Raw genomic sequence first — 20,713 nt, 5'->3', positions numbered from 1 at the left:
ACTTGTTCTATCAGTTTTAGAAAGAGGGATATTCACATTTCTGACTATAATTATATATAATAGATCTATATATTTCTGTATACAAAAATTATATATATAATATACACATGTATGTATAAATAAAACCTGTAAAACTGGTTGTCGTCAAGTCGATTCCAACTCATCATGACTCTATAGGACAGAGTAGAACTTCCCCACAGGGTTTCCAAGGAGCAGCTGATGGAGTCAAACTGCCAATCTTTTGGTTAGCAGCCAAGCTCTTAACCGTGTTTCTATTCCCATTTCCATTCTATTGTCTATTTCTCCTCGCGATTCCAAAAGTTTTTGTTTCATGTATTTTTAAGCTTTGTTATATGTGTCAGTGTTTAGAACTGTTACATCTTCCTGCTATAATGATCCCTTAATCATTATGAAATGATCTTCTTTATCCTTGGTAAATTTCCTCACTATAAAATCTACTTTGTCTAGTGTTAGTATAGACATTTCAGCTTTCTTTTGACTAGTTTTAGCATATTGTATCTTTTCCCATTCTTTTACTTTTAATGTATTTGTGTATCTATGTTTAAAGTGTGAGGAGCCCTGATGGTGCAGTGCTTAAGTGCTCAACTGCTAATTGAAAGGTCAGCCGTTTAAACCTACCAGCTACTACTCTGAGGGAGAAGGATGTGGCAGTATGCTGCATTGAGATTTACAACCTTGGAAATCCTACAGGGCAGTTCTATGCTGTCCTACAGGGTCGCTATGAGTCAGAATGGACTCTGATAGCCATCGGTTAGGTTTTGGTTTGGCATTTAAAGTGTGTTTTTTGCAAGCAGCATATCGTTGGGTCTGAACATATTGTTCTTCTACAGGGTAAGCTGGGATTGATTGCCTGTGGAAAGCAAAAATACAGATGGGGATAGATGCAAAAGGTGAACTTGTATGTCATTGCTTGGAAAAAGTGTAATGGGTTACAATGAGGCCTTTAATGGAAGTGTTAGTTGATTTTTGTTTCTTTCTGTCTTAAGATAAACTAAACTTTATTGCTTACCAGAATGTAAGACCTATAAAAGCTGTTCGAAATGAACAGCTATATGTGTAAATTATGAGGACAGTATATTCATTTCCTGCACGATCCTGTTCTAAAGTTTATGTTAAGAAAGTCAGAGCGTCCTAGACATTAAAGACATCCAGACACACTCTGCCCTCGGTGGCAGTTCTCCCATGATTGACTGGAGGAAGCAAGAGGAATATCAACAGAGCTATACTATAAATTTAAAAAATATGTCTAATCGGCATTCCCTTCCCCTCAATCAACTGTATAAACAAATAAGCTAAAACCTGGGTGAGGCATGAGGCAAAGGCTAGAAAATGTATCTTGGACAATTTGGATAAACACACGGCAAATACATCAACCCATTTACACCTTACTAAAATAAATTTTATATGGTGAATTTTTATAGCATTTTTTATTGAGATATACTTCACATAACATAAAATTTACCATTTTAATGTGTATACTTCAGTAGTTTTTAATATATTAACTATGTTGGGCAACCATCGTTTAATTGCAGAACATTTCCATTCCCCTAAAAAGCAATCCTAAACCTATTAAGAGTTAGTCCCAATTTCCTCCTCTTCCCATGCCTTGGCAATCACTAGTCTGCTTTCTGTCTCTCTAGATTTGCCTCTTCCGGACATTTCATATAAAAAGAATCATATCATAGATGGCCTTTTGTGTCTGATTTCTTTTACTTAGCGTAATATTTTCAAGTATGTGGTGAATTTTATCATACTCCTATTTCAGAGGTATTTTACTTTTATATAGTAAAATTTTTTACCCAGAGCAGTACTAGGTATATGGAATAATTAGAAGAGATTCAACCTACAACTTCTAAGACCTCAGTTCTAGTGACCTCAGTCTTCTCTGTTGTAAAAATGGTATTAAATGAGATAATATTGAAGGTCTCTCTCTTTTATTTCTGTTACTTCAAAAATAAATTCCCAAAATACAGAGACATATACTGTTTGTTTTTTGGGGTGTGTCTGTGGGAGGAAGGGGGGACTGTTACAAAATCAATTAGCGAGATTTAAAAACTTTAGTTACTAACCTGATTTTGGAGGCAGGAAATTTGAGGCAAGCTCTGTCAATAGCACTTTGACGTGATTATAAACTCAGGAAGTTACCACCAATTTCTTAATCAGGAGAGAGATATAACAAAAGACAGTCTAAGCTGTTTCTATCTATGTATTCCTCTTCAATGCTACAGAATAATGTAATCAATGATTTTCACTTCAACTTCCTCCCTGGTAAAAGCTTGAGGCTTAAAAAAATTACAAGAAATTTGCATATCTCAGCCATGCTTTTATATTTTCATTCTATGCTTTTATATTTTTATTCCTGCATTATTCACTATATTATCTCTAGCATCTCGAGCAATGTCAGGGGCAGGGTTGGTACTCCATATTCAGCATTTGTTGAATGCATGGTGGATGGATGGATGGACAGACGGAAGGATGGACGGATGGATGGATGCCATACAACTAAAACCCAAACCAAACCCATTGCCATCAAGTCGATTCCAACTCAGCAATCAGTACAACTAAAGGTTGGTTTAAGCTATAAGGGTAAAAGAGGCATGTTGAGTTCTCCCCTCCACCCGTTCTTACAACAGGTAAAATCATTAAAATATAAAACACATGTGTCCCTAGGAAAACATAAAATGTTAAAAACTTAAGGAACAATGAAACAAAACTAGAAAGAAGTGTATTTTATTAATTTTGATACATTAGATATAGTAATTTAATATGCTGTCTTGTTGAAGAAAATTAATCAGCACCAGTTTATGGTTTAAATTACACAGAACTACTGTGTTAATTAATATACATGTATATACTTTCTTGGCTGTATTAAAAAAACAACAAAAAAAGAAATGTAAATAAATGTCACCTGGCTCATTTTTACCACTTTTTGGAAGAAGGTGAAATGATGATTATATTTTTTTAAGCAAATATATGCTGTGTATTTTTTAAAGACCAAAAATCAGCAGATTCTGAAAAGCTACACACTACTGAGCTGGGTTGATGCCGGTGGATAAAGTTAAGACTTTCCTGAGTTGGTACTCAAGCTTGGGAAGAGGAGCCCAGTGACACTCAGGTCCTTCTTTCTGATGCTCTCCTTCCTAGCTACTATCTGTCTCCATCCCCTCGTATTCAATCCTTCTCTCCTCTCTTTCCTTTTCTCTCCTCTAATCTCCCATTCTACCCATTATTCCATGTCTTCTCTTCCTATTCCCATCAGAAACTGCAGGGCAGCAATGGGAAATCAAGATAGAAGGAATCATGCCAACCATTTATTTCCTGCTTCCCACACCACCCTCCTATCCAAAGCCCAATCATGAGGAAGAAATGAAGGTCATAATTGCCCAGCACCCAAAGTTGCCTGATTTTTATTTGCATCTTCTTTCAATTACTTAGATTTTACAACAAATGTTTTCATGATCAAGAATATTTTAAAATATTCTTCTAGTATATTATAGTGGTTATCTTCTAGATGTTACAAAAATCAAAACACTCTGTCTTTATGCTAACATTTGCAATTATATTTAAATATTTTAATTGCAGAAATGTATGATAAAACTACCATGCTGACTGGGTTTTGCATAGTTGACAGAGCTCTATATCTCCAGTTTTAACAGTTTATATGGTTCTAGAGTTCCAATAGGAAGGAATGGCCCTTGAATTCTTCATTCCTTGAACTTTTGCTTTCCCTCCTAGGACTTAACCCTTCAGGTCAATAACTCATCTCCTCTCTAAGCTGCATCCCACCTTTCCACACCGCAAAAGCTAGTGGATCAGAAGAAATCTAATTACAGCTGGTCCAGGAGGATGGATTTGACATCTTTTGGTTAAACACCAGAGACTGTTTGTATGACACAGGAGACCTGTATGTTATACCAGTCTCCCACCTAAGGTAAGGAGCCACCTGACTCCATTATGATGTTTAGATTTAAGTAAGAGGTAGAGCATCTGAGTCTTATCCTAACCTCTCTTGGTAAGTTTTTCTATTAATCAAATGCTTGATAAATGGGGAGAAATAAAGCATGTTTGTCATGTATTTAATAGCCAAAGCTGGACTGAATTTCTCCAAACATACTAGTTTTATGCAAGGTATGGTTATAAAACCTGCACCAAAACTCTAGTCTACTTAATAGCCAATTCTGATTCAAAGGTTACACTGATGCTCATGCAGGTTACATTTGGCAGAACCATACTTTTCCCTGTTACAAAAAGAGAAAAATTTGGAGTAAATATTTCAGAAATAAAGTCCTAATTTCCTGTAATTCAAACCTTAATTTCAGAAGAGAGTTCTAGTAAGGCTGCAACATGCTTCACTGCCATAAAATGCTTCACTCAGCTGAGATTATAAATTAATAAGGTACCTCAATCAGAGACTCCATTAGCCTGAGACCAGAAGAACTAGATGGTGCCCAGCTACAACTGATGACTGCCCTGACAGGGAACACAACAGAGAATCCCTGATGGAGCAGGACAGCAGTGGGATGCAGACCTCAAATTCTCGTAAAAAACCAGGCTTAATGGTCTGACTGAGACTAGAGGGACCCCAGAGGTCATGGTCCCCAGACCTTCTGTTAACCCAAGACTGGAACCATTCCCAAAGCCAACTCTTCAGACAAGGATTGGACTGGAATATGAGATAGAAAATTATACTGGTAAGAAGTGAGCTTCTTGGCTCAAGTAGACACATGAATGAGACTATGTGGGCAGCTCCTGTCTGGAGGGAAGATGAAAAGGCAGAAGGGGACAGAAGCCGGCTGATGGACATGGGGGAATACAGAGTGGGGAGAAGGACTGTGCTTACTCATTAGGGGGAGAGTAACTAAGAGTATATAGCGAGGTGTATATAAATTTTTGTATGAGAGACTGACTTGATTTGTAAAGTTTCGCTTAAAGCACAATAAAAAAAATTAATAAGATACCTTTACACTAGAGAATCAAGTTAGCATGGCATTTCTGCAAAGATTTAAGGGCTCACAATTGCAGTGAAATCTTTTTCCAAGAATATAGGCTTTCAAGGGCTCTGTTTTCAATATTACTTTTCTTTGTTCATCAGCATAGTTCACTGGCACACTTCTGAGGAAGCTATATTTTTCTTCCATATGTCAACCATCATTCATATATACTATTTCAAATGTCCTTGAGAAATGCCAGTCAGTACTACATATACATGTGGACAAAGAGAGAGACTCATAGTACTTCCAAATTCTCATGATTCTGAAAGGTTGGGGAAGCCCAATTATTAACTTTGGAAAGATATTAGCCGGCATTCTTATTGGAAAAGGCGATAGTGATGTGGAGACATTGGAGGTACAGGGAGCACCCTGAATGCTTACCTGAACTAGAGCCTTGCAGATAAGCTGCCACAGAGTGGTTCTCCCATTTAAAGCCTTCCTTTTCCACAACACATTTTAAAGAAAGAATTCTCCTTTCTTTCCATCCGCAGCCTCTAATCTCAGGTTGCACACTTAAAAGGGCTTCAAAGGGAAAAACTAGCCTTTTGCAGTTCAACCTTGGTTAAATGAACTGGTAGGGTCAGCTTCACTCAGACAGGAGATCCTGCAATATAGATTTCAGAAAGGACTCATTTGAGGTAATGGAACAAAAAAAAATTCCAAGAACCATGATATTGGTGCTGCCTGAGATTTAGGGGCTGAGGGTGTCACCTGGAATAAGCAAATCTTACATCTTATAATACTTCAGGCTTTTTCTTAGAAGGTATTGAGATGCAAAAATTGTATCTCATCTTGTAAGAAATACTCATTTATCGATCTTTCTGGAACAATTAATTTATGTTCCATTTTTAACTAGAGAGAATCACTCATAAAATACGATTTTAAAAATGTAAGAAATAAGTCATGACAGTTGGTTTTCTCTTGAGCAATGTTCACAAGTCCTATAAATAAATAGGTGAGAAATCCCAGGTAAGCCTAGAAGGACAGTTACATTAGAGTTTCCTGGAGCATATATAACTGTGAGGTTTGCCCTGCCTACAGTCCTTTGTTTGCCATTTCCCTTGTCTATGAACCAAAACACAGTTCTTTCCAGGCTTTGAATGCTGATGGGTCACTTTCCTCCAGTTGGTGAAGGTGACAGGCTCACCACCAATCCACTCCCAGTAGCCAGCATGTACTTGGTCATTCAAACCTAATGTGAACCAAAAAAAGAAAAAATGTGAAATTATTTCATTACACTTGTTTTTAGACATCATATCTAGTCTGTTGTTCTAAACTTGGGAATCATATGCAGGTGTGGACCCAGGTTCTAAAATAAGTAATAACAAGTTGGCTTTGAGTAGATTCTGACTAACCAACCCCATGCATGTGTCAGAGTAGAACTGGGATCCACAGGGTTTTCCATAGCTGATTTTTTGGAAGTAGATTGCCAGGCCTTTCTTCCAAGATGCCTCTGGGTGAACGCAAACCTCCAACCTTTTGGTTAGCAGCCAAGTGTGCTAAGTGCTTGCACCACCTAGAGACCCTAAAACAAATAACAGGAGCTGGGAACCCTGTAAGACACAACTAAGAGTACAAGGCTTTGGAGTCAGGCAGACCTGAGTCCAAATCCCAGCTTCACCACTTGCAAGATGAGCATCTTTGGGCAGAAACTTAAACTGAGTTTTCCAAAGCTCATCTAAAAAGTGGGAATAGAAATAGTACACCAGGGGCTGTTCTGAGGATTAAATAATGCACGGGAAGCTCCTGGCATATGTATTTAATAAATAGCAGCTATTATTATTATTCATATTATTCTATACACACAACTCCTATCACAGAGGAAGAGATGCATTCTTGCGTATTGTTCTTCGTGATATAGATGCCTTGGTTTTCATATTTGAAAGCAGCTTTCTGTGTATTATTTTTAGTCTGGAAAAATTCCAATAAAGAGCAGCTTTTCTCTACTGACCCCTTGCTCCCATTGGCAGTTTTTGCAAGTTGCACTTCAATGTTGTAAAGCTGTTGTAATATTGTCTTAAAGAAGCATTCCTCCCACTCACTCTCTTTCCTAATTGAAATAAGAAGGAATGACATGAGGAAGGAATCCCCCAGGATAGCATGGTCTGATATCTCCCAAACCCAATTTGTGTGTGAACAGTCTTAGCTACATAGCATATTACCGTCCCCCAACTACTTCTCAGTCCATATTTTTGAGTGGATGTAGAGAAGACTTATCTGACAGTTTAATTTAATAGTCTCAGATAATTTCAGAATTTAGAGGCCCACTGAGTATTACAGAAATTTTGTGAAGCCAACACAGTTCCCTCAAATACAATACTTTTCAGTGGAGGTGGTGGGAATACTGACTTTGATGTGCCATGAAAATTCTATTTCTAAAATGGCTTTAAAAGATTTGTTGTTGATAAAATTGTAGAAAATATTTAAAAATTCAGAAATTAAGACATAAAATTAAGATTACCTTTAATTCCTACCTGGATGTAAAGCATTTTTAATACTTTGGTATAAACATACACACACATGCACACATTTATATATACACTACATGCAGATAAGTTAATTTTTTCATTCTAATTATTTCGTGCTTTATATGGCTGTAGACCCTGTTTTATTTAGCACCTTGCCACAACTGCAATAAATTGCTTATTTTATATATATCATAACATACATCTAACATATATTTGTTGAATGAATAATGAATGAATAAATACACCAAAGACATTTTGTCATGTATATAATACTTAAAGACTTACAAAAGCACTAAATATTAAATATTCCTTCATATGGCTATACTATAATTTATTTAACCACCCTCGATTTATAGCTATTTCTAATTTTTTTACTTTTAGAAATTGTGGTGAACTCTCTTACCTATAGAGCTAACCAAATCACTATTTTTTTGGGATAGGTGTGTCAAAAGGTTTAAGATGGGTTTTAAAAGACAGGCTATCTAACCATCAAACATAGCTAAGCTATTAGTTATTACTGGTAGACCACAATTGCATTGGTCCATGGAAGCGAGCAGTGGGAGTTGTCCAATCTCTTGGTGCCCTTGCCTCCTTCCTACATGCAGCATAGATACTTGCCTATCCAGAAGGGCCTCCTTCCACTGATGTCCCAGAGCCATCGCATATGCTGCCTTGTGAGGACAGTTACAAGGCTACCCAGGTGTCTACATGCAGATAAATGAAAATGAGAGCTTTAGTGATAAGAAGTTCAACATTTCTGCCGACGTACATAAAGAGAAATAATAATCAGTTCAAAAAAACTAGATAGATATGTTGTTAGTTGTCAGCAAGTCGGCTCCAACTCATGACACAGAACAAAATGTTGTTTGGCCCTGTACCATCTTCATGATCACTGGTATGCTCGAATCCATTGCTGTGGCCACTGTATATTTTGAGTGACTTTTCCCTAGCGGGGAACCCTGGTAGCATAGTGGTCAAGAGCTATGGCTGCTAACCAAAAGGTTGGCAGTTCGAATCCACCAGGCGCTCCTTAGAAACTCTATGGGGCAGTTCTAAGTCACCATTGACTTAATGGCAACAGGTTTGGTTTCATTTTTTTTTTTTCCCTTGGGGGGCTCATCTTCCAGCACTATATTGGATGCCTTAGTCATCTAAAAAAAAAAAAAATAGTCATCTAGTGCTGCTATAATAGAAATACTACAAGTGGATAGTTTTAACAAAAAGAAATTTATTCTCTCACAATCTAGGCAGCCAGAAGTCCAAAATCAAGGTTCTAGCTCCAAGGGAAGGCTTTCTCTTTCTGTTGGCTCTGGGGAAAGGTTCTTGTCAACCATCTTCATCAGTCGAGGAGCTTCTCAGTACAGGGACCCGGGCGTTTGAAGGACACACTATTCTCCTGGTTCTTCTTTCTTTGTGGTATGAGGCCCCCATGTCTCTCCACTGGCTTCTTTCTTTTATATCTCAAAGAGACTGGCTTAAAACACAACCTAATCTAATAGATTGAGTCCTGCCTCATTAACATAACTGCCCACTATCCTGCCTCATTAACATCACAGTAGTAGGATTTATAACACATAGGATAATCACATCAGATGACAAAATGGTAGACAATCACACAATACTGGGAATCATGGCCTAGCCAAGTTGACACACATTTTTAGAGTATACAATTCAATCCATGACATTGGACAAATATTTTGTTGTGATCTACAGGGTTTTCACTGGCTAATTTTCTTAAGTAAATCACTAGGCTTTTCTTTCTAGTCTGTCTTAGCCTGGAAGTGCCACTGAAATCTGTCCACTACGGGTGATCCTGCTGGTATGTGAAATACTGGGGGCACAGCTTACAGCATAATAGCAATAAGCAAGCCACCACAGTACAAAAAACCGAAAGATGGTGCTGCAATGGTTAAGCACTCGGCTGCTAAACAATAGGTTAGCAGTTTGAACCCACCCAGCAGCTCTGTGGAAGAAGGACCTGGTAGTGTTCTCCCATAAAGATTATAGCCAAGAAAACCCTATGGTGCAGTTCTACTCTGTCACATGGGGTCACCATGAGTCAGAATCAACTTGACAGCACTTAAATGCAACAACAAATATTTACTGTTTTCTTAGGTGTCGTTGAGTTGATTCCAACTCATAGCTGCCCTATGTAACATCAGAACGAGACACTGCCTGGTCCTGCACCATCTTCACAATCGTTGCTGTGTTTGAACCCATTTTTGTAGCCACTGTGTCAATCTACCTTGTCGAGGGTCTTCCTCTTTTTCAATAGCCCCCTACCTTACCAAGCATGATGTCCTTCTCCAGGAACTGGTCGTTTCTGATAACATGTCCAAAGTATGTGAGACGAAGTCTCACCATCCTCACTTTCAAGGAGCACCCTGGCTGTACTTCTTCATTCAGACTTCATCGATGCTATAATTCAAAGGCATCAATTCTTCTTCAGTCTTTTTATTCATTTTCCAGCTTTCACGTGCATATGAGGCAATTGAAAATATCATGGTTTGGGTCAGGCACACTTTAGTCCTCAAAGCAACATCTTTGCTTTTCAACACTTTAAAGAGGTCTTTTGCAGCAGATCTGCCCAACGTAATACATTGTTTGATTCCTTGACTGCTGCCTCCGTGGGCGTTGATTGTGGATCCAATTAAAATGAAATCTTTGACAACTTCAATATCTTCCCCATTTGTCATGATGTTGCTTATTGGGCCTTTCCCAGAGTTCATACTATATTCTCATTTTAATGGTTATTGGCAGGATCGTGACAGGCAGCAGCAAGGAAAGTGATATTTTATTATAATACCTGGCCTGTGACACACAAGTTCAATAGGTTTTAAACATCTTTTTTCGAAATTTAGCAACTGCCTATTTATAAAGATCAATTACTTAATGCCAAAATAGTACTGCTCTCCTAAGAAGCTTATTTCTAAATCATAGAAATTTGGCAATTCTCCAGTTCATTTGATCAGTTGTTGTTGTTAGGTGCGTCACATTGGTTCCAACCCATAGAGACCCTATGTACAACAGAATGAAACACTGCCCAGTCCCATGCCATCCTCACAGTTTGATTAGCAAGGTAACTCAAACTAACTGTTTGGATAAAATCAAATTACTTGAGGCCTACATTTCGAGCTTGGGGTGTTTAGTCAACTAACCCAATATTTGCAACCCAGTGAAATGAGTCCAGCCCACTGTCAAACCCTCATATATCAATGTGGAAGTCAAAGCCCTTGTTTTGCCAAATATATACTTCTCCAAAATAAAATTCTTTATGAACTCTTTTTGCAGCTACCTGAATTATTCTGATAAGCAGTATTTGATTGTGCCTAATTCTCCTCAGTGCTGATTAGGCCCTTAAAAATGCTTTAAGTAATATAATATAGAAAGCTGGAAAAAAAAAAAAAGTCACCATTATTTCTTTGCTGGTTTAATGTCCATTGATGTGAAAATAAGGTAGGAAACAAAATTAGCAATACCTGTATAAAGTTAGACAACTGTTGAATTAAAAAATTTAGATCCATTTCCCTGTGTTTCCAGATCACCGATGGTGAACATAATTTATCCGTTTTTTAATTATTTTTTCCACTAACACTACCAGTAACTGCAGTTCTATAACACAGCAGCAATTTATAGGCCTCCTGAGATATGCAAGGCTTTTGCCCTTCACAGAATGGCCTCAGGCTGCTGGATTTGGGTTTTGTGACTGGCTCTGACCTCATTGTTCACTGTCAGCTCCTGTCTGACAGCTACCTCAGGTATGAGAGCAGCATTTCTTCCTCTTCCCTTCACATCCAACATGCTAATTCTAATGTGGTACGGCCTTAGAACACGAGAACATCAAGCATGTGCTAAGTGTGGCGTGGGCTGCGGGAGGGCTTGGGGGCTGTCTTAAGTCAATACTTACGCTGGACAGAGCATGGGATGCCAGGGTTCTAGTTCTGCTTTTTGCTTTGCCCCTAATTCCTTAAGAATGAAACTTTGTAGCTTCAATTTCATCATAAGAGAGAAAATAGAAGTTGCAGTTGCCTTGACTCCGACTCATGGTGGCCCTTTGGGTGCCAGAGTGTAAGGGTGCTGCACAGAGTTTTCCACAGCTGATTTCTCAGAAGTAGATTGCTAGGCTTTTCTTCTGAGGCACCTCTGAGTGGACTTCAGCCACCAACCTTTAAACTTTCAGTTAGCAGCTGAGCACATTAGCCACTCGCACAACCCAGGGACTCACATCAGGAAATAATGGAGCTTTATTCCAGGATACTTAACAACTCTTCTAGCTCTCACATTCTTGAAACTATCTTTAAAGCAGACTTCATAAAATCCATTTTAACTCCTCAAGTACTATTCTCGTTTTCTTTATGACTCTCCAAGAAGCAAACCAATCAAGTAAATTTAGACTCATAGCAACTCTATAGGAAAGAATAGAACTGTACCATAAGGTTTCCAAGGCTGTAAATCTTACGGAAGCAGATTGCCACATCTTTCTCCCATGGAATGGTTGGTGGGTTTGAACTGCCAACCTTTCAGTTAGCAGCTGAGTGCTTTAACCACAAGAAGTCCCAAAAGATAGAGACGGAGAAACAGCTGTGTTTAAGGTAGGTAAAGTATTACTTTACTCATTGCCCCATAGAGTTTCCAAGGAGAGCCAGGTGGATTCAAACCATGGACCTTTTGGTTAGCAGCTGTAGCCCTTAACCACTACACCACCGGGGTTTCCAAGTAAAGTATTAAAAAAAAAAAAATAGAGCATAGTTATTCACAAAATAAATGTGTAGGTATGTATATGTTGATTATTTTATACGAATAGCATATTTGTCTTCTATGTTTATACACACATATATGGATGTTATCTGTATAGATATGTGCATGAACAGATATAAAAATACATAGGCACGCATATACAAATAAGAATCTTTTCACAGCTCTGTAATTTGAAGGCATTCAAAGTGTAGTATTAAAAATGGCAACTTTCACTTTCCTGGTTACAGAAATAAACATCTATTTCCTTTAAACTTTTTGATTAAGCACAGGTATATCTCATGGAGTCCAGTGTGGTGCAGATGGTTAAATGCTCAGCTGCTACCCAAAAGGTTTGCCTTTTGAACACACCCAGTGGCGCCTCAGAAGACAGCCCTGGAGATCTGCTTTCGAAAGGTCACAGCCTTGAAAACCTTATGGAGCAGTTGTACTCTGCACATTTAGGGTCACCGTGAGTTGGAATCCACTTGTTTACAACTAACAACAACAATACAAGTATATTTCAGAGTAAATCTTTAAGGATAGGACAGCGGGGGTTCCAGACACTCCTGTGGAAAACAAAATGGTTTCCTAGATAACGATCTATAATAATAGAATTACCAAATGTACAATGACCAACAAAGGAAATGAGCAGATGAGATTACAATACGTAAATTCAGGAAATGCGTAATCTAAGAGTCTGGCTCCTCTGGGTTAAAAAATAATAAAATACCAGTGGAGAGGAAAGGAAATTGGAGATAAAGATTGAGTTGGCAATCTGATTAGGGACAAGGGATAAAGTAAAATTTGCTTTCTTATCGAGACATGAGTTCTGTGAATGACACTCTGTACGGGACCTTCAGATATACACACCAGCAAGGAAGCCAAAGAAAACAACTCAGAGAGCCCTAATAATGGTCCCTGAGACTAAATAAAACAACATACTAGATGCGTGTTGTTGTTGCTAGGTGCTATCAGCTTGGTTCCATCTCATAGAGAACCCACGTACAACAGAACAAAAGACTGCCTGGTCCTGTTTCATCCTCACAATCGTTATGTTTGAGCCCATTGTTGCAGCCACTGTGTCAATCCATCTCATTGAGGGTGTTCTTCTTTTTCAATGACCCTCTACTTTACCAAGCATGATGTCCTTCTCCAGGGACTGATCCCTTCTGATAACATGTCCAAAGTATGTGAGATGTTGTCTCTCCAGCCTCCCTGCAAAGAAGCATTCTGGCTGTACTTCTTCCAAGACAGAGTTGTTCATTCTTCTGGTAGTCCATGGTGTATTCAATATTCTTTGCTTTCAATCTTCTGCTTGACTTTTTCTGAAATGCCTGTACCAGTGGTTTTGGGGGGTAATTATTCTTGTTGTCTTTTTGAAATCAAATGTATATTGAAGCGCCATACAAATGCAATCTGATTAGAAAAAAATATATATCCATTCTTTCTATTGAAGTTTTAAAATTTGAAGCTTTTTATGATCATTTTAAGAATCTCACATCGTATATATTTTCTTTTCCTCCCTTACACACTCTGGAATGCCAACAAAAATCCCGTTTGGTAGATGTTTTAATTTCTGGAACAATATGTTAAATAGGTAATATGTAATTTGAAAGGTTGTATATTACTTTGTGTTATTAATAGATATGTAATTAGTTGCTTCCTAAAACGCTGGAAAAGCCCCAGTTATCACTAAAAACTTTCTCTTGTTCTGAAAAATTTGTCAGTTTTACATCTACAAAAAAGTGACAGTGCTGTAGCTTAAAATAATTCCCTGAGACTAGAGTTCATCAAAATAACTTCAAAATAATTTGAATAAAGTAGTTCTGAACCTGCTTATAATACCACGTTTGATCTGTTGAATTAATAGGGAGTGGGACATTTTCAGATATCATAATAGATTTTATAACAGTTTATTCCAGAACAAAATGTCTTTCTATTTATAGCATTTAAGGAACCATGGTGGCAAAACGGTTAAGCTCTTGGCTGCTAATCGAAAGTTTGGCCATTGGGACCCAACTAGCTGCTTCACAGGAGAAAAGCCTGGTGATCTGCTTCTGTAAAGATTACAGGCAAGAAAACTCTATGGGGCAGTTCTACTCTGTCACATGGGGTCACTATGAGTCAAAATTGACTGGATAACGCCCAACAACAACAACAAATACCAAATATTCTTATATCTACAATGAACAAATATTGCTGGCAACTTATATTTTTATGTCTAAGTGGAGAGAATTTCTTAACTGCACCTATAGCAAGACACTGGAACCCTGGTGGTACAGTGGTTAAGAGCTTGGCTGCTAACAAAAAGGTTGGACGTTCGAATCTACCAGTCGCTCTTGGAAACCCTATGGGACAGTTCTGTTCTGCCCTATGGGGTCACTACGAGTGGGAATCGACTCAATGGCAACAGGTTTTGTTTCATTTTTTATAGTAAGACATCAACTCAATGAAAGCTAAATGTTATCATTTAAATTCAGTGGCTTTCACATTTTTGATAGAGCTGTGTGGGAAGGCATTACAGATTGCATGAGGGCCTCACTGTGTAAAATATTGGGGTTAGGACTCGCCATAGAACAGCTGGATCCGGAGCATTATTGTGTCTATTTCTTTGAGGCTCATTGTTGAACAAGGAATGATTTAGAGTTGGGCTGCATTGTTGGGACCAACACTGGGAGAGAATAAATACTCAACTGTATGATCTGGTCCAGACATTCCCCACTAAAAACCAACAGCTGTCAACCAGATTCTGACTCATAACAACCTTACAGGACAGAATAGAACTGCCCCATAGGGTTTCCGAGGTTGTAATCGTTATGGAAGCAGACTGGCACATCTTTCCCTGTGGAGCTGCTGGTGGATTCAAACCATCAACCTTTCAGTTAGCAGCCAAGAGCTTAACCACTATGCCACCAGGGCTCCTTAGACATTCCCAGAACCTGCCATACAATCAGTGCCTGATAAATATTTGTTGAATGAATGCACCTATAAACTTAGAACTTGATTGTACCTTGGGTTTACTCTGTGAGGTTAGTTTGATTTAAATCCAAAGGAAAATTAGGATCTATAATTTAATACAAATCTTAATATGTCTTTGCCGTGAGAGATGTAAAATTAACACATAATTTTGAAGTTGGAAATCTAGTATATCCCAATACAAAGTTAAATAGGCGTACTTATCGACACACCTGGGATGAGAAATCCCCTACACTTATGGGGTTATCTTTGGAGAGTGGTATAATCGGAAATTAAGTCTTGTCTCTTCCTTTTACTTGCTTGTATGGCCATGAGCGTATAGTTTTGTTCCCCTGAACCTCTTTTTTTTTTTTAAATCTGTAAAATGCGGATAATAATACCTACTTCTTTCAAGGAAGTGATGGGAGGATCAAATGAGCTAATATATGCGAAAGAATTCTGTAAACTATAAAGTGTTATATAAAGTAAGGCGTTATTGGCATGGAGGCCTGTGGAACTAGGTCAGACTAGAGTAAAGGGTCATGGTATCAAGGTGGTTAAACCAAGCTGCAGATGAAATCCTAGGTTAACTGCATGAGAAGGTAGCTGGGCTTTTAATTAGGGTTTTAAATCTATTACTGGGATGAGTGAATTCTACAACATTAATAGTTACGTGAAGAACTCCATGCTACTCTTTGTAGTCATCATTAAAGCCCAGCTGTAATTAACTAGATCAGTAAAACATAAAAAAAGATATTGAGGGACTGAAGTAGAGTTGTTGACATGAGGACACCAGCAATATTACTATAAGTTGCCACTATTTCATTAAAAAAAAAAAGGATTTTGACACACACGCACACACCTAGACAATCACAATCTCAGAATAAAGAACCATCCTTCTAAGAAAAGGCACTTGGTGATCTCACACTAACACCTACGGACTGTTGGATGATCTCTCAATATACATTGTTCTTACTTTTCTCATAACACTAAGGACCAGTGAAAGCATCATTATAGACCAGCTACAGTTCCTTGACTTGGCCTTTGAAAGCAACCAGAAGATGAACAATAAGGCTGCTTCTACCTTAAGGTTTGGGGGTTCTGTTTACCTGTATTTTAGCAACAAACCCCAGCAGCAATGCAATTTTGGTAAACCTGGGCTAGAGCGTAACTCCCTTGCCCTCGTTTTTGTCAGTGGAAGAGCCATAATATTTTCCCTTTGTAGCATATTGCAATCTCCTCCTTGCTGGTTCAGATAATTTTTGATTCTCCATCTAAGTCCTTTCCTTGAGGAGAAAAAAAGACCTATACTATTACTGCTGCCTGAGCCTTCTAGTCACTGAAAAAAGGCAAACTTTAATTAAAAGTAGGATATCTGCTTATCTTGGTGAAAGAATGTCTTCTTACTCCTTTAACGTCTAGCACAAGGGACATATATGTGCATAAACAATTATATTAAGTTATTTTATACCACCAATTTATCAATGAAAAGCTGAAGGCCACTGGTTAACCTCTACCGTGTCTGTGCTCATACTTAGGATGTGAAATACACCAGTGAAGAAAAAGGTGGCTGATTTATTTTAAATGTACTTTTAAAACATTTTATTAGCTTTTTAAAAATTGAGGTAAAATTTACATACAATAAAATGAATAGATTCTTAAGTATTCAATCTGAGGAGTTTGACAATTGTATACATTCGTGTCACAACAATATATAGCACATTGCCATCACTCTAGAACATTCCTTTGTGTGATTTTCCAATCATCACATAACATCTGCCAGAGATAATCAATTTTAATTTCTAACAACATAGATTAACGTTTTCTATTCACATAAGTGAAATTATACGATATGCATTCTTTTGTGTCAGGCTGCTTTTTCTCAACATAAAGTTTTAAAATTTATTCACATTGCTCGAGGTTTCAGTAGTTCAATTCCATCTTATTGCTTATAAAACTATTTATTTCCCTGTTTCTAAAAACGTGAAGAACTACATATCAATAATAGCAAGAACAACAACAAAAAAGCATAAATGACCTCAACTATTATTATGGAAACCCTGGTGGCATAGTGGTTAAGAGCTAAGGCTGCTAATCAAAAGGTCAGCAGTTTGAATCCACCAAGCGTTCCTTGGAAACTCTATGGGGCAGTTCTACTCTGTCCTATAGGGTCACTATGAGTCGGAATTGACTCCACGGCACTGGGTTTTTCTGGGTTTATTAGTACTATGAATAAGATTGCTATGAAATTCTTGAGCATGTCTTCTTTCTAAATAAACATATCTTTATTTCTCTTAGGTAAATACATAAAAGTGGAATTGTTGTAGCATTTTACACTTCCCCCAACAATGCATGATGATTCTATTTGCTCCATATCCTTGTCAACATTTAGTATTGTCAATTTTTATGATTTTTGCTGTTCTAATATACATGAAGTAGTATATCCCATTGGGATTTTAATTTGCATTTCCCTGAGGTCTAATGGTTTTGAGCAACTTTTCATGTGCTTATTGACCAATTTTATTTCTTTTCTTGTGAAGTGTCCAAGTCATTTGCTATTTTTTATTGGATTGTTTGCCTTTTTGATATTGACTTGTAAGAGTTGTTTGTATTTTCTGGGTTTGAGACCTTTATCAGATACACAATTTGAGAATAGCTTTTCTCAAATGTGGTTTGCCCATTCATTCTCTAATGGTGTCTTTAGATGAGCATAGCTTTCTAAATTTGATGAAGTGTATGATCTGACTCATGTCTCCCAGGGCCTTCTCTAGTCTCAATTTCCAGCCATGGAGCATATTCATTTAATTGCACTGTTTGGATAATATCCAGGTTGGCCAAAAGGTACCAGGGATAGTCACATATGCATTTTTAAAGTCCTTATGGCCTAGATAAATGTTGTTGCCATTATTTAGCCACAGGTCATCCTTCATTGAGTGTTCTGTTGCCCCATGAACCTTTGTCCAACTTGTCTAGCTTCATAATCATCAGTGCCAATTACAGTGACATAGTCCTGATGTGAAAAAGCCTTTCATTACTAGGTATTTTCAAATCACTGAGCAGGAATTCCTTACTCATAAAAAAGTTATCAGAACCTGCAAGCCTGCCGATTCAGACAAGTTCCTTCTGACTTTCTCCATAGCACTGAGATAGAAAAGCAAAAAAATTAGATTTGTATCAATGGCACAGCTTTAAAAGATAACAACTAAGTCAGAACACATTATCAAGATCAGTTCCAAATCCATTCTGACCTGCAGAACTCCTTCCGGGTTCCTAAAACAAAGCCTAGCACATATTAGGCACTCAGTGCTTTTTGAATGAATCAAACCACTCTACAGTTCTATGAGAAAATAAAGAAGTAGTAGAAAACATATTGTCACATGGAAAAAGTAAAACTGAGAAGCATCAATCAAATGTGAAATAGGGTTTCTTACTCTTCCCTGCAAGCCTGGGCAGCTGCAGTCCAGGTGCGTTTCTGCTCCGTGATCAAGGAGTGGCAGTAGCCTGAGTGATGGTGCCACCCAGCTGGGCAGGGTTTGTCCTCCACCTCCTGAAAAGCAGTGTTCATGTCCACATCATAATGGGGTTTCCGATCCAGTCTGCTCTCAGCATAAGGAGTCCTAGCAGTTCCCTACCTTGAATAGGGTCATTTTGGCCACCAGATATGGGGTCAGCCCTAATCCCAATTCTACACCTTGAGAGATGCAATGGCAGCTTACAGAAAACACTACCAAGTTCAGCAATGCTGCAGTTTCACACCTTGACATTACAATAGTTAAATTAAAAAAAAAGGAGGGGTGGATGCAGAACAGAATTTCAAATTCTCATGGAATCCAGACTTTCTGGAACTATGGAAGCTGGATGGAACTCCAAAACTATTGCCCTGAGATAATCTTTAAACCTTAAACCAAAAATATCACCTGAAGTCTTTTTCAAACCGAACGACAGTTTAGGCTAATCAGCAAAGAATGCCTACCATGACCATTGTGCTCTTTTAAAGAAATACCTATCGATAGAGGTCAAATCCATAACAGCAACTCGAAAGTTTAGATAGGAAGCTTAGAGGCAGCAAGTTTATGTTAATGGGGGAGAAACAATTTGGAAAAGAAGGGTAAGAATGGCTGTACAACTTGAGAATGTAATCAATCAATGTTACTAAATTGTAGATGTTGAAATTGTCGAGTTGGTATATGTTCTGCTGTGTATATTCTCAATAACAAAAAATTAAGTTAAAAAATAATAAGTGAATGTCTTCCTAAACTGTACTGTTTTAACTAATACATTTTATGATTTTTAAATAGCTGATTTGGGCTATTTTTCCTCTGTCTTCAAGGTATAAAAAGGGCATGCAGAGGAGCATGAGCTGACAGTGATGCCCCAGGTTGTCTCCTCTCTATTGGCTTGTCTTAGAGCACACTGCTGGTAAAGGTACTTGGCTCTCAGCCTGTGTCCCACCTTAGTTTGGGGGCTCCAGGCTTTCCAGGCTGTCCCATTGCACTGATACAGCTTTTGGAGGCTTTCTTCAAAATAGAAGAGACCCTTTAATTCCAGAGTGCAGTTCTTTGGAAATGAGGGCAACTGATCCTACAGGAAGGAAAGGCAATTTAGAATTGACTTAAATGTAAGTTGATCACATACTTATCTCCTTGGAGTCTTCATTTGTTAGGCAGCATTTGTGTTGAGTAAACTGTCCCCAAAGCTTGGAGGCTATTTTATGCATTTATGGCCCAACAAACAGCTTGTTTTAAGGTGAGTAGGAAGTAAAAAGATTTCCATACCTGTCTGGGGAAGTGTGAGTCAGTTGTGGATTCCACCTTATCTGCTTGAGGCAGTTCTGCCACTTTGATTGTCTTCTGTGGGCAGCTAATGACAGAGACTTTGGCCTTCCGTTTGTGAGTGGAGGAACTGTCATCCTCCAGTTTCAGAGAAACTGTCCCATGATACTTCGAGAAACCAACAAACAACAACAATAAGGAAAAACAAATACCAAGCTGGCAAACCAAAAAATGTGTTGTAAAGATGAGCAATTCTAAAATTGGATCAAAGCAAAAAGATGAAAGTTTTTTTCTGACCACTCAATCAACAAAATTTCAAAACTAGTTTTCGGGAGAAACATGTAAATAAGAAAGAGATGAAATTGTTTCTGTAAATATTTTGCATCTGTAAAAACAAGGAAATTAGCAGTCCTCTCAAACTACGCTTACATTATAGATGATGTCTGTTCCATTTCTGTAAACAGAGGAGGGATGAATCTGAAATCAACAGAAAAACAAGCTAGGATTAGGCTTTCTCTTAGTGCAAGACTGAATTGGCTTGAATAGTAATTAGCAATAGGGTAAAACCTTCCCGTAAAATCTGTTAATATGTGAAAAATTTTAAAACATATGTTTATTAAGATTCTCCCTGTCCAAATCGTTGGAATTGTATAAATTGTTAGGTCTAATCACAACGTATCAGTGTTGGTTTCCACATTAACAGTCCCAAAAAATAACCAAACCGAAATGGCCCATTGGATTTCCAAGGCTATAAATCTTTATGGAAGCT

At 37.9% G+C, this 20,713-nt stretch overlaps 1 protein-coding gene across 9 annotated transcripts in view; it reads right to left on the bottom strand.

The window, feature by feature from the left end:
• Nucleotides 1-562: 562 nt before the first annotated feature.
• The window catches only part of FREM1 (FRAS1 related extracellular matrix 1), a 333,841-nt gene continuing 313,690 nt past the window's right edge, over nt 563-20,713 (bottom strand). For 8 of the 9 annotated variants that reach the window (XM_064290482.1, XM_064290481.1, XM_064290480.1 and 5 more), the window contains 6 exons: nt 20,374-20,421; nt 19,948-20,112; nt 19,625-19,753; nt 18,604-18,719; nt 8,099-8,184; nt 563-6,204 (listed from right to left, as the gene is read on the bottom strand). In XM_064290482.1, coding sequence (XP_064146552.1) covers nt 6,005-6,204; nt 8,099-8,184; nt 18,604-18,719; nt 19,625-19,753; nt 19,948-20,112; nt 20,374-20,421 — 744 coding nt within the window. In that variant the 3' untranslated portion in view covers nt 563-6,004. The remainder of the gene's footprint in view (nt 6,205-8,098; nt 8,185-18,603; nt 18,720-19,624; nt 19,754-19,947; nt 20,113-20,373; nt 20,422-20,713) is intronic. The other variant, XR_010322860.1, reaches the window with a different exon arrangement.

Source organism: Loxodonta africana, chromosome 9, assembly GCF_030014295.1.
Source record: "Loxodonta africana isolate mLoxAfr1 chromosome 9, mLoxAfr1.hap2, whole genome shotgun sequence".
NCBI classification, from domain to species: domain Eukaryota; kingdom Metazoa; phylum Chordata; class Mammalia; order Proboscidea; family Elephantidae; genus Loxodonta; species Loxodonta africana.
The sequence above is the reverse complement of the archived record's forward strand: the minus strand, read 5'-3'. Positions and strand labels throughout refer to the sequence as shown.